The sequence below is a fragment of the Pongo abelii genome, chromosome 5, assembly GCF_028885655.2.
Source record: "Pongo abelii isolate AG06213 chromosome 5, NHGRI_mPonAbe1-v2.0_pri, whole genome shotgun sequence".
NCBI lineage: Eukaryota > Metazoa > Chordata > Mammalia > Primates > Hominidae > Pongo > Pongo abelii.
Window position 1 is genome coordinate 133905765 of NC_071990.2, and position 14139 is coordinate 133919903.

At 41.1% G+C, this 14139-nt stretch overlaps 1 protein-coding gene across 1 annotated transcript in view; it reads right to left on the reverse strand.

Moving 5' to 3' along the window:
- Window positions 1-13461, reverse strand: part of MOXD1 (monooxygenase DBH like 1) — a 104471-nt gene extending 91010 nt beyond the window's left edge. The window contains exon 1 of the mRNA XM_002817366.5: window positions 13092-13461. Within this exon, the coding sequence (XP_002817412.3) occupies window positions 13092-13355 (264 nt within the window). The 5' untranslated portion in view covers window positions 13356-13461. The remainder of the gene's footprint in view (window positions 1-13091) is intronic.
- Between the last annotated feature and the right edge of the window lie 678 nt (window positions 13462-14139).

Here is a 14139-nt window from a genome sequence, read left to right on the forward strand (position 1 = left end):
AAACCAAGTACTTCAAGTTTGACTTCAAAGTTTTTTCAAAAATTACCATAATCTCTCCCACCTATACATTTAGTGCAGACCTTTTCCCTAAGTTCAAAAGCTGGAATATTTGTCTTCATGTGGTCTTCTGACCATCCTCTCATTACACTAAGCAATTGATTCATTATATCTTGTATTTATTAAGTATTTTCAGTGTGTCACGTACTCTACTAAGAGTTTTACATGCCTATTTCATTTAATCCTCACAAAAGCTCATGCATTAAATATGATCTCCCTTCTTCACAGAAAGAAACTGTCACTTAGGTTAAGGAGTTTGCCAAGGGTCACACAATGAATAAGCAGCAAGCAGTGCTGGGATTCACACCCCGTCTAGAAGATTTCCTGCTCTTTACTTCTCAGCAGATATTTATTGAATATCTGCCAAGCACATGGAATCATTCCTGGTACCTCTAGATTTGGCAGCATTGATACAGTCATCAACTTGCAAATGTTCCTTCCATACTCTAATAAGATACTAATTATCCACCACTGCTGTTACTCTTCCTCCTCCTCCCCTCTGCAACTATAGCTTGAGGGCATCTCACTGCTTATTAGTAACCTTGGAGAATGGAGAGGAAAGGGAAGGGAAGGGATATCTATTTACATAACTGGAAAGATGCTGGCGAATTTTTCAGGATAAAACGGGGGTCCATTTTGTTACTGTTAATTCTAATAAAAGATTTTGGAGAAGAATACTTCTCTTGGCTTAAATACAAGCCTAGAATTACCTAGGACTTTCATTTACTAATGAAATGAAATAACATTGCTTTGACGCCCTGTGACCACACACAACTGTTAAATTTTAAACTCTGTGTGTGCAGTTATTCGTGTTGCTTAGAAATACAGCAGCTGGTACCGGTTGACAAAAGGTGTGTAGGAATGGGAGAGGGCTATGAGGATGAAAGAAAGGCTCCTAGTTCAGAAAATTTTGAAACACACCTCTACCCTCAGTTCAACAATTTCTGTGTCAGTCCATAAATTATTACTATTATTATTTGGGGGACAGAGTCTTGCTCTGTTGCCCAGGCTGGAGTGCAGTGGTGCAATCACAGCTCACTACAGCCTCAAACTCCTGGCTTCAAGTGATCCTCCTGTCTCAACCTCCCAAGTAGCTGGGATTATAAGTATGAGCCACTGTGCCCAGCCCTCACTATATAAATTAGAGAAAATACTTACTCATTAAGCTTATCCCAGAAGGGTTTCCATGCCAGGAAAACCCAGCTTATTTTCCTATCTTAAAAAATAATCTTAAATGTGCAAGCACATGCTAGCCGTTGTTTAAAACATCAGATGGTCACTCTGAATGGCTGTGTATGGAATCTTGCTTTGTATCCCCATGTCCTATATCTGCAATTTTCCATGCTTCTGCAGGTCGAATTGCCTGATTCCTACCAAAGAACCTAACCATATAAGGTCAGTAGTTACTCAACTTGCCCCACATTGGAATCAACGGAGAAACTTGAAAAATATATTAATGCCTGTGTCCACCTCCCAGGGATTGTGCTTTGACTGGTGGGGGATGGGGTTGTCTGGGCACTGGAATTATTGAAACATCTCCAAGTGATTCTAATGTGCAGATGAGCTTGAAATTTTGACATAGGAATAAAAAGTATCTTTCCCAGTTCTCACTTCTCTATTAACTCGGCCTGCTCATGACTGGACTACAATCTGCCATAGCATGAACTCATCTTGGCCCTATCCAAAAGGATCTGGGTCTACCAAGTACCAGGAGGCCTAGTGTCTACCTGGTTAAATCTATCATGAATTTCCTTTTATAAGTGAGGTTTCAATGTATAAACTTCATAGGAAAAAAAGACAGAAATTTAGTTTTTCCTAAGAAACTTGAGATTTCAAAGTTTTAGTTTAAAAATTGCATGAAAGATGGAAATCTTCCCCAGACATACATTTTTTGTTGATCTATCTTCTCAAAGGCCTTTAGCTCTCTAATATTATTGAAGATGAGAAAGAATACAGAATATAAGAGAAATACATCCACGCCTAGTACTAAGAAAGAAACTTCTATAAAATCACCAAGTCCCTAGATCAAAGCTTGAAAGACTCTAGCTGAGCTTACTAAAACATCTGTGTAACAATGCCACAGAAATAGAAAAGAGAGCTCATGCGGTTCAGACACATTTGAAAAAAACATTAATTATATTTTCCCCAGGTAGGTAGTTTCCTGTATTCAAGGTCTACTGAGTTCTTTGATGCCTATGCCAGATCATCTTCTTCATAGTACATAATGTTTTGAATTGTACACACTATGGTTAACGTCGAAAGACAACCTTCAAAACTTGGGACACTTGTTTTCTTTCATGTTTTGAGTATCAGCATCCTGATCTCAAATAGCCACACAGACACACTGCTTATCACATCACTCCGTTTTAGTTATCTGCACAGCACTTAGCACTTAGCACTTTCTGATGTTTCTCTTGTTTATTTATTTGTTTAATGCTACCCCCACCACCACAATACGGGCTCCATGATATCAATGGTTTTATCTCATTCAATGTTGTGTCCCCAGCATCTCGCAGTGTTCAATAAACATTCAGTGAATATTCAATAAATGAACATTCCAACATTGAGTACTTTCCTGAAACAGTCATATGATAGCCACAGACAATTTCCATGCTGTGTGACATGAAGGCCCACGTTTATATACCTACAAAATGAGAGTAATAAGATATTGACCTCACAGGACTATCATGAGAATTGCATGAGAACACACTGTAAGGACTTATCACAAGGTATGGCATATGATGAATGAAAAATCATAAAAATCATATTATGGAAATGTGTCAGTGTGCCATTTATAGTGGAATAAAAGTAGTAAGAGAAATGCCATGATTTCATTTTATCAACTTGTTTAAAATGTATCTGATTATACATGTTCTTTCACTATTTAGGAGGAAAATTAACATATGTTTTTATGTAAGCTACAGTTTGCTTTCAGGAGAAGAAGAGTACCAAACTGGGACTCAGAGGAATAAATCCAGGCTGCTGATCTGTATGGCCCAATAAGCCATTTAATAGTTACCTAAGGTTTAGTTTTCTCACCTGAAACATTAAGGGGAGAGGCAAGGAAGAATAGGAGGTTTGAGGGGAATCAACTGAAGTATGAGCTCTTAAGAGGCAGTGAGTAAATACGCAAAACATCAATATTTAGCTCATAAAAGAAAGAATGGCGTCAAGATTTTCTCACAATGTTTGGCTAAATTAGACGAATAAGATAGACCTTCATAATAAATTAAATCTGATCTATACATTATTTGTATGATACTCAGATATATAATCTCTAGCTTACATTTAATAAAAATTATCCATTTGAAATTATTTTTGCAGACATTTTTGCGTATACGCTGTATGGTGTTCTTATGAACAGCTTTTTTTTCTACTGAAATTTAACAAGTTAAAAAGAAATAGATTTAGAAGAAGCTTCCTGGAGAAATGTTTTTCCTGTTTAAAAGTTCTTTACCAGTTTTTTTTTAAGTTACAATAAAAAGCATTGTGAGTCATCCATACGCAGTTTTTTTTAATTACATGTGGATCAAATACTTCCAGAAACATGACAATGTGTAATGAATTCATCCCTTTCACCAGTAACTTTATTTTAATATGGCTCTATTACAAATGAAAAATCAATAAACCACCATTCAGTTTCTTTGAAGTAGACTCTTGCCTCTTCTTCCAACACTCTAGAAATATGTCATCGGTTGCCTAAAGCCTTGAACTTCGTTTGTCAATTCAGGTGCATTGTTTCCTTGGCTGTTAGGTCTGCCTGTTTCCTCAGGCTAATTATGAAATCATCTGCTCTGCCAGGGAGAAGCATACAGCTGAAGAGCATCATCCTGTGTTCCAGCATTACTGTGGAGCATGTGTCCTTATTACTAATGCACAAAGCATGACACTTGGAGAGGTCTCTTCGTTGCCTGGAAATTGGGGGGCATAATCTAAAGACTTATAAATATCTCTTAACAAAGCACCAGCTGAGCTGTGTCAGGGTTGCACACTCTCTTCATCTCTCCCTTACAGCCTTTCAATTTGCTTTCCAAACATTTCTTTGTTGCCATTGGCTGGGGTGTGCTTAAAAGAAGCACATCGTTAACCACAAAGAATGCTCACTGTTTTCTGTGATTTCAAATCAGTTCCAAGCACTTCCTCAGCAAGTGGCCCGGCAGCAATTATCCTGCTGCTGAAGACACTTCGCATCACAGAAGGCCTCAGTTTTTGAGACAAGCAAGCAAGGCTGTAAGAAATGATAACATATGTTTCAGCCTCCATTCACCGGTGATTTATACCCCCATAAGAAGGGTGAATCAATTTTTGTGCAAATTCAACTGGCATATTCAACAACGTTGCTCTCTTCTGCAATTCACACAAACTCAGCATTCATCGGCTGCATTACTTGCCTCAAATGGGCACTCACAGTTGCTAAATGATTCAGATGGGGGTGGAGTTGCTCTGTGTCAAAAAGGGGCAAAGAACAAGGAAAGGACGTGAATCCACCAGGGCAATGAGAGTTGAACTGATTCACTGAGACAAAATAGTGAGGTTTTGAAAAGCCAGTGCAAAAGGAGATGGCTTCCCACCTCACCCCTACAATTCTGTGAAAGACGGTGTAGAAACTGACCTCGGCAGCATTCAAGGGAAATGTTTCCACAAGCATGAGCTGCTCCAGAACAATTTATCCAATGGATTATGCTGAGATAGGCTTCACTTTACAACCACATTTCTCTCTTTTCTTTCCCATTTTGATCATACCTGTTAATATCCTCTTTGCGGAAATATCTCCAGAAGGAGTCAAAAAGGTTAAAATGGGCAGCGCAGATTTCCATATGCCAGGTCCCTGGATATAGCTTTAAAGGGCCTGTGGCCTTAAGTAAAATCTGATTTCTTAACTCCACAGGTCTGCAGGTAAATGTCACACTGCCCTCTGGAGGTAGTCTCATTGGACCTAACCCTGAATTAGCGATTGCCAGCTACTGAAAAATATATGGTTGCTGAATTTCAGAAGTCTTTTTCTAGGGTGGAGAGGGTATAGAATAGGAGGACAGTTGAAAAATTACCAACTGCTTCCAACTCCTTGTGAGTGGAGTGAGTGTGTGTGTGTGTGTGTGTCAGACAGAGAAGGGGGTGGGAAAAGGAAAAGAGAATAAGTAAAGATTGCCCCTAATTTCAGTAGTGCCAAGAGAGAAAGGATGCATGTAGACAGGAAGCTTCAAGACAGCTGACTAAATGCATCTGGTACTCACCTTTTCCAGGGGGAGGAGCTAAAATAGCAATTAGATAATCACATTTTGAATAGATCATCTGAGAGAGAATACTGGAATTCAACAGAGAAGTGATGGGAAGCACCGAAAGCAAGGAAGGAGAGGGAAGCAAGGAAGCCAGCTTAGCTGGGATCAGCTGGGAGCCCGGAGAGGCTCCTTAATGTGAGGAAAGGGTAAGTGAGAGACACCAAGTGGTCCACATTCCTGCCACATAACTCTACAATGCTAGCCATAGGAGAGCCCCCTGGACTCTCATGGGCCCTGAGACTCACAGAGAACTGCCTAGAGATCACATAACGGCATTGTTCTAGACAGGGAGCTCATGCTGAGTCCTACAAACCCCCAAGTCCTAAGCAGCTGCAGCACTGTGCCATTATGAAAGCCCCGACCCTGCCAGAATGTGTCCTGCCTGGGGGCCCAAGAGCCCCTGCACCTCCATATCCCTGGAGCCCAACCGACACTCATCACCCGCAGACACCACTGTTGGGCTGAGGCAGGAGCCACTGGAAGTGAGCTTGCCACCCCAACAAAAAGGCAGCTGTACATTTTCATGTGCCATCTGCAGGACGGAGGACCAGCTTGCCCAGTTCATCATGGACATCACCAACACCAGCACTGACCACTTGGGTTCCAGAAAGTTGTCCCATCACAGCTACTGCCATTGCCACAGCATACCTGCTACCCAGAAGCATGATAACCTGCCCATCCTCCTGACCCACGATGATATTCCCAGTACCTGGAAAGGCTAATGCTCAACCCACTGCTGCCACCACTGAGGCCCAAAGACTGGCCCACCTAATGTCCTAGTTCCCAGCAAAACTTCACCACAACCTCCACTAATAATCACACCCTAAACCACTGAGGAAATCACAGACACCACTGACACTGTTTTCAGCTGGAAAAATTACACAGAGACCATACAACCACCCACACCTAGAGTCAAGGCCAAAGTGCCCTACCCAGCCAACACCATAGATAAATCTTCAAGAAATGTCATCCCCTATGAAAGCAAATTCAAAAAACTGGAGCAACTGTTGTATCAGATGCATAAATGATCAATGTAAGGACACAAGAAGCATGAAAAAATAAGGAAATATGGTATCTCCAAAGGCATACGATAATTATCCAGCAACAGATTCTCATCAAAAAGAAATTTAAGAAATACCCCCCCCCAAAAAAGATTTCAAAATGTTGATTTCAAAGAAGCTCAGTAAGACACAACAGAATACTGAAAAATAATGCAAAGAAACCAGAAAAGAAATTCAGGAAATAAATGAGAAATTTACCAAAGAGATAGATGTCATAAAAAAAGAGAACCAAACAGAAATTCTACAACTGAAGAATTCATTGAATTAAATACAAAATACATTCTAAAGCTTCAACAATAGACTAGATGAAGCAAAAGAAAGAATCTCAGAACTTGAAGAGAGGTATTTTGAAATAACTCAGACAAAAATAAATAAAAAGGATAAAAAAAGAATGAGCAAAGCCTATATAACATCATAAAGTGACCAAGTATTTGAATTTAGGATCTGAGAAGGCGAAGAGAAAATGAAGGAGTTAGAAAACCTATTTAACAAAACAATAGATAAAAACTTCCCAAGTCCTGCAAAAAACTTTAGACATCCAGAAACAAGAGGCTCAAAGGTCTTCAAACAGATACAATTCAAAAAGTTCTTCTGCTCAGCACATTATAGTCAAAATATCAGAGGTCAAAGACACAGAGAAAACTCAAAAAAGCAAGAGAAGAGCATCAAGTCACTTATAAAGGTACCTCTATCAGACTAGACTAACAGCAGAAACCTTATAGACTAGGAAAGAATGGGCTGATATATTCAAGATGCTGAAAGGAAAAAAAAACTGCCAACCAAAGATACCATACCCAGAAAAGTTATTCTTTATAAAATGAAAGAGAAATGAAGTCTTTCCCAGACAAGCAAAAGCTGAGGGAGTTTATCACCACTAGACCAGATCTACAAGAGATGTCAAGGGAATCCTACACCCAAAAGTGAGAACAATACCTAATATCATTAAAACACATGAAATATAAAAACTACTAGAGCAAACGTACAAAGAAGGAAAAGACTAGAAGTTTACCACTACACAAAAACCACAAAACCACAATAATAAAAAATAAGAGAGTAAGAAAAGAACAGAGGATACACAAAACAACTAGAAATCAGTTAATAAAATAAGAGGAATAAGCTCTCACATATCAATAATAACCCGGAATGTAAACAAATTAAAACTTTCACTTAAAAATACAGACTGGCTGAATGGATTAAAAAACATGACCTGACTATACACTGCTTACCATACTCATCTCACCTGTAAAGCCACATAGTAACTGAAATTAAAGGATGGGAGAAGAACTTCCAATGCAAACAAAATTCAAAAGTGAGCATGAGTGGCTATACTTATATCAGGTGAAACATACCTTAAGTAAAAAACGCTAAAAAGTGACAAAGAAAGTCATTACGTAATGATAAAGGGATCAACTCAGCAAGAGCTGCATATATATTTAGAAATACAACAATTCTAAATACATATGCACTCAACACCAAAACACCCAGATCTATAAAGCAATTATTATTAGATCTAAAGGGAGTGATAGACTCCAATACAGTAATAAGTTAGGAACGTTAACAGCCCACTCTCAGCATTAGACAGGTCATCTAAACAGAAAATTAACAAAGAAACACTGGATTTAAATTGCACATTAGACTAAATGGACCTAACAGACATTTACAGAACATTTCATCCAACAGCTACAGAATATACATTCTTCTCATCAGCACATGAAACATTCCTTAGGACAGCCCATATGTTAGGACACAAAACAAGTCTCAATAAATTTTAAAAAATCGAAATCATATCAAGTATCTTCTCAGACCACAATGAAATAAAACTGGAAACCAATAACAAGAGGAACTTTGGAAACTGTGCAAATACACGAAAATTAAACAACATACTCCTGAATGACCAATGGGTCAAGAAAGAAATTAAAGAGGAAATAAAAAAATTCTTAAATAAAATGGAAACATAACATATCAAAACCTATAGGGTACAGTAAAAGCAGTGCTAAGAGGAAAGTTTATAGCAACAAACACCTACATCAAAAAGTAGAAAGATTTCAAATAAACGATCTAATAATTCACCTAAAAAAACTAGAAGAACAAGAAAAACCACACCCAAAATTAGTAGGAGAAAAGAAATAATAAAGATCAGAGCAACACTAAACAAAACAGAGACCAAAAAAAAATACAAAGGATCAATAAAAGGAAAAGTTAGTTTTTTAAAAAGATTAACAAACTTGATAAATAACTTGCTAGAATAACCAAGAAAAAAAGAGAGAATACCCAAATAAAATCAAAAATGAAAAAATAGACAAGTATAACTGATACCAAAGAAATGCAACAGATTATCAGGGACTATTATGAACAACAATACACTCACAAACTAGAAAACCTAGAGGAAATAGATAAATTCCTTGACTCATACAACCTACCAAGACTGAATCAAGAACTAAAAAACCTGAATAGACCAACAATGAGTAATGAGATTGAATCAGTAATAAAAAGTCTCCCCCAGCATAGAAAGTCCAAGACTTGGGGCTTTACTGCTGAATTCCCACGTGACTGTCTTCTTACGTGATGTTCAGATAGAGTCTACATTCCCTCTTGAATCTAGTGGGCTTGTGACCACAGTGAAAGACTAAGTCATAAAAGGCTATACAGTTTCCACCTGGCCTCTTGGTTCCCTCTTGGGACCTGCCACTATGCTGTGACGAAGTCAAGCAGCCACACAGAGAGGCTATGATCCTACCACAGCACCAGGCAAGGTCCCCTGCCAAGAGCCAACATCAACTGCCAGCCATAACTTCAAGGAAACAAGGCTTCATATTCTTCCAATCACCCACTTTGGAGTTGTCCCTACCAAATTTCAGACTTCTGAGCAAAAGAAATTTGTCATTGCGTTAAGCTACTCTGTATGGAGATGGTTTGTTACCAAGAATAGACAGCCAAAACAATGGGCAAGGCCCCCAATACTGGACCCATTTCCTGGCATAGAATAGAACTGGCCTAAAAAGAAATGGGACTTGCCTCTCTGCCTTTCATGAATTTTCATTATTTGGGTTGATTCTTTATCAACACTAGACTTTCTCTCTGAGTCCCAGATTAGGCTGTCTATAAGATATATCCCAGCTGAAATTGTGTGTGAGTGTGTGTGCATGCACACTATATGACGGTCGAATTGTTGCCAGTATTTAGTAATTAGATTTTTATATAAACACACAGAGAAAGAGAGAGAGAGAGAAAGAAAGAGTAGAGAGAATCTAAATTTTTGTCTTCTCTCAAAAAAAAAAGAACAAACAGAAGATCTGGCAATACTGAATTTACATTCCCTTTTAACAGTAATTCACTCACAAAACCCCCAGTTCCCTCAGTACCATCTCCTCTCTGTTGTATTACATCTTGCCTGTTCCATTCAAGCTCTCATCACTCTTTTCTTTTTCTCATTTTTTAATTTGTATAAATGTATGGGTTACAAGTGCAGATTCTTTACACACAGAGATTGCACAGTGGTGAAGTCAGGGCTTTTAGTGTATCCATAACCCAAATAACATACACTGTAACAAATAAGTAATTTCTATTCCTCCACACCTTCCCACTCCTTCACCCTTTTGAGTCTCTATTGTCTATCATTCCACACTCCACATCCTTTGTACACATTATTTATCTCCCACTTATAAGTGAGAACATGCAGTATTTATCTTTCTGCATCTAGCTTGTTTGACTTAAGTTAATGGCCTCCAGTCACTCCTAGATTTATTTCCCGACATCTATAGACATTTGGGCTTGTGACATCTATTAAGCCAATGATTCTCTACCTGATTGATAAAAATTTACATTTACATAGTTCTCAAGGAGTTAACACCCTTTCGAAAAGAAGAGTTTAATATAATTAGGAAAATAAAAGTCAGAATAATTTTTAAAAACTAAAGTTTTAGTTTAAAATTAAATTTAAAAGGATAAAATAAAATACATGCAAAAAAGCCACATGATGAGGTGACTAGGATAGCAAGTTAGGTTATTATCATACACCCTGGTGTAATTGTCCAACTCTTAGTGGCTGCTGTGCATATATTGATGTCCCAGGAGCCAATGTTTTTTGTGTCATTGTTCTATATAAATGTTGTTTTCACCGGGAGCAAAATTACACAAAACATGAAGTCTACTAATAGAATCAAATATGCTACATTTAAGAATCCTATTTATGGCCTGGCGTGGTGGCTCATGCCTGTAATCCCAGCACTTTAGGAGGCCGAGGCAGGTGGATCACCTGAGGTCAGGAGTTTGAGACCAGCCTGACCAGCCTGATGAAACCAGGTCCCTACCAAAATACAAAAATCAGCCAGTCGTGGTGGCGGGCGCCTGTAATCCCAGCTACTTGGGAGGCTGAGGCACGAGAATCGCTTGAACCTGGGAAGTGAGGTTGCAGTGAGCTGAGATCGCACCACTGCAATCTAGCCTGGGCAATAAAGAGAGACTTTGTCTCAAAAAAAAAAAAAAAAAAAAAGAAAGAGAGAATCCTATTCACATTTTGGTATAGTTGCTGAAAATACCCTTCTCACACTAGTGTATGAAGAATCTTAAATAAATAGTTTCTAGACAGTAGATTGAATTTCGAGCATTGGAGAATGGAATCATTCAGCCTGAATAATAAAACTGAAATTGATACATTTATTTCATTTATAGTATTTGGTGTATTTCATCTTATTAAAGAGATTTTAAGTAAACTGTCTTTCCATTTAATTGAATAGCATAATTTTAATGCATTTTGTATGTCCTAAAATGAGTAGAATGTTTATGGAAATGGAATGGTAAAATATGTCAGCCAAGTAAGAAAACGATCATCCTTTACATGTAAAAATGATTTTATTTCCTTAGGAATAAAAATGGAGGGGAAATCCTATTTATTGCTCATTAAATGTATTGAGAATGCAGCCAGCCATAATTTATCCCATAGTGATGTGTATTCACTAATTACTTTAAGAAAATTTCTCTGTTTCAAAGTCAGTCTAAAGAGTACTTAACTAAGTCCTATGCAGTCTTTATGAAGAACCACAAACAGGATGAAAACACTGTAGTTTAACCAAGTTTATCTTTGTGGTGGGCCTATTATGGCATATTGAATCAGAATCCTACTCACGGCTTTTCATTTGACATACAATTGGGTGGGCTTTCTAGAAATGCTACTCTTTGGGGGAAAATAATATGGAGTTAACATTCAAAGTATGTCCCATTTTATAATATTAGCATAGTAAGAGTTATGCTCCCTTTTGTAGAACATGCAAGGATAGTTAAGGGGCATACTATACTCCTCTCCCTAAACAGTCAAAATTTCTTTTTATAAAAAACATTAAATAGGTATTTAAATAAGGTATTGTCTACTTTATATCACAGGAGAATGAGTCATTCCCCTAGCGAGGCCTGCATTTGTGGTCAAATACTTGGTTCATAAAGTTAATGTCTGAGATGCTGCAGGAGAATATTTATACATCAGTGACTTCAGCAGAATGCAATCCTCATAAAACTTTATTTTATTGGAGTTGTAAAGTTACTTATTTGGGGGAAGAAACGATTAATTTATGAAAAAGTAGATAATAGAGTGGTTTTGAACTTTTTATTGTTGTCACTTTATTTCCTGCCAGAGTTAACAGCTCAGCGCCAGAATCAGCGTTCAAATTTGATGGCATATTTCAGTCGAAAAGAACCTGGGGATAAAATTACTAAGAAGCGCACTCTAAATCCACCGAGAACACTGATTTAAATACTATAAAAGCCTTAATGCAATGCCAGAACAATTCGGAGTCTTCATCTGGATCAAGACTTTTAGCAAAGGGCAGTATGTTCGGATGAATTTTTGTAAGTAACAAAGCGTGTACGTTCACCGCCATCCAAACGTTGGTCACGATCAAGCAAGCATGTCCAGGAAACCTAACCACCTAATCATTCCGGTCATCTCACAATCTTCTTCTTCCTTTTTTTTTTTTTTTCTTTCTATTTAGTAAGGCACCCATGAACAGGCAAGGTGGTTACTTAGGCTCCTTCAAAGCAAATCAGCAGCGGTCAAATTAACTTTATTGGTTATTAAAGTAAGCCAAAGTTTTGCCACTTCATAGGATATTTTGCCTGGGGACCTTCGATTTTGGTGTCTAAATGTGGCTTCCTGAACAGCTCTCGGAATAGGAAAGTCCCTAAGCGATTCTTAGGGACCCTTCATTCTTCTGGGGAATGGTGTCGCTGACATCAGCTCCGCGCCTGGAGGCTCCAAAATAGCCACGATTTGGGAAGTTCTGAGATTTCCACTCCTAGACAGCAAGTCCGCGAAGTACTAAAGCGCTCTGTCCCTTCCCTCCTCTGAGAGCTGTCCCGTTAGGTCCCCAAAGCCAAAGCCTAGGTTCTTCTCCCTTCCCATCAGGGATGAAGCGGGGTGTATTGCAGGTGTGTAGGCGGGGGGGCGTCTATTAAGTGGGGCGCTGGGGACAGGAAAGTGTTCAAAGAGGGAAACCTGCCTGGGCTTCCCTACCGCGCGCCTTCTGGGGCTCCGGGAGCGCAGGCGCTGCCCGCGGAGGTGAGAGTGAGCGTGGCCGGGGTGCCGGGCTGCGCCAGGTGAGAGGGAGCTGCGGGCCCCAGGGACGCCCCGCACCTGCGCCCTTTCTGGGGTCCGGACGGGACCGGGCTCGGCCAGGCGGGCTCCGGGAGAAGACGCGCTTACCTGGAGGTAGGGCCGCCCGTGGGCCACCCCGCCCACGACGATGTCGGCGGACGCCATGGCCCCGGTGGGCGAGAAGCCGAAGCCCACGTAGCCTGCAGTGCGCACCTGGAGGCGGAAGGCTATCTGGCTGCCCCGCTGGCTCCAGCCCAGCCAGTACTTGCCCTCCGAGTCCAGGAGGGTCCGGTGCGGGTAGGTTCGGCCCGAGCCCCCCGCCGCCGCCCCGGGGAGCAGCCCCCACAGCAGGAGCAGGGGCCAGCAGCACATCCTCGGGCGCCTCCTGCCCGCCGGTACCGGCCTCCAGCCGCTGGGGAGTGAGGAGCAGAACGAGGAGCGGCGGCGGCGAGCAGGAGCCCAGGGACCGCCCCTCGGGCCGGCCGCGCGCCCGCCCGGGAGGGGCAGGACCCGCTCTCCCCGCCCCGGGCGGCCTGCAGGGCGCGCCCCGTCCCGTCCCGTTCGGTTCCATCCCGTCGGGTCCCAGCCCCGCCAACTCTCACCCTGCCCGGCGCTTCCAGCGGATCCACCTGCAGCCCCCGACCCCTGACTTGGTCCCCGAGGTCGGGGCTCGGTGGGAAGGAAAGCGAGGGGCTTCGCAGAAAGAAAGAGAGGAGGAGGCAGGAGGAGGCAGACGCCGAGAGAGGAGAAAAGGAGGCCAGAGGCAGAGGGAAAAGGAGGAGGGCAAGAGAATCCTAGAGCGGGAAGAGCGTGGGCTCTGCGGGACGTGGGCGAGAGGTTACTGGGGAAAGAACGGACATTGACGACAGAGAGCAAGTTTAGCCTGGAGAGGAGGAATTGAGTGAGCAAAGGGGGTAGTCTGGGGTGCGATGGACAGAAAGGCCCGTCCAGGGTAACCTTCACGTCTCCGTATCCGTTGCTGTCGACTTTCCAGAACCTTTGTTCCCACTGACGTCCCTATTTCAATGGAGGGACAAAGTTCACCTTCCCCCACTCCCCCTCGAGCATTTCTTTCACCCTCCCACCCTGCGGGGCCGCAGAGCTTGCTCCTCACGGCAGGAGTTGCAGCCCTGACGCTTGCCTTCACCTAGTTTTT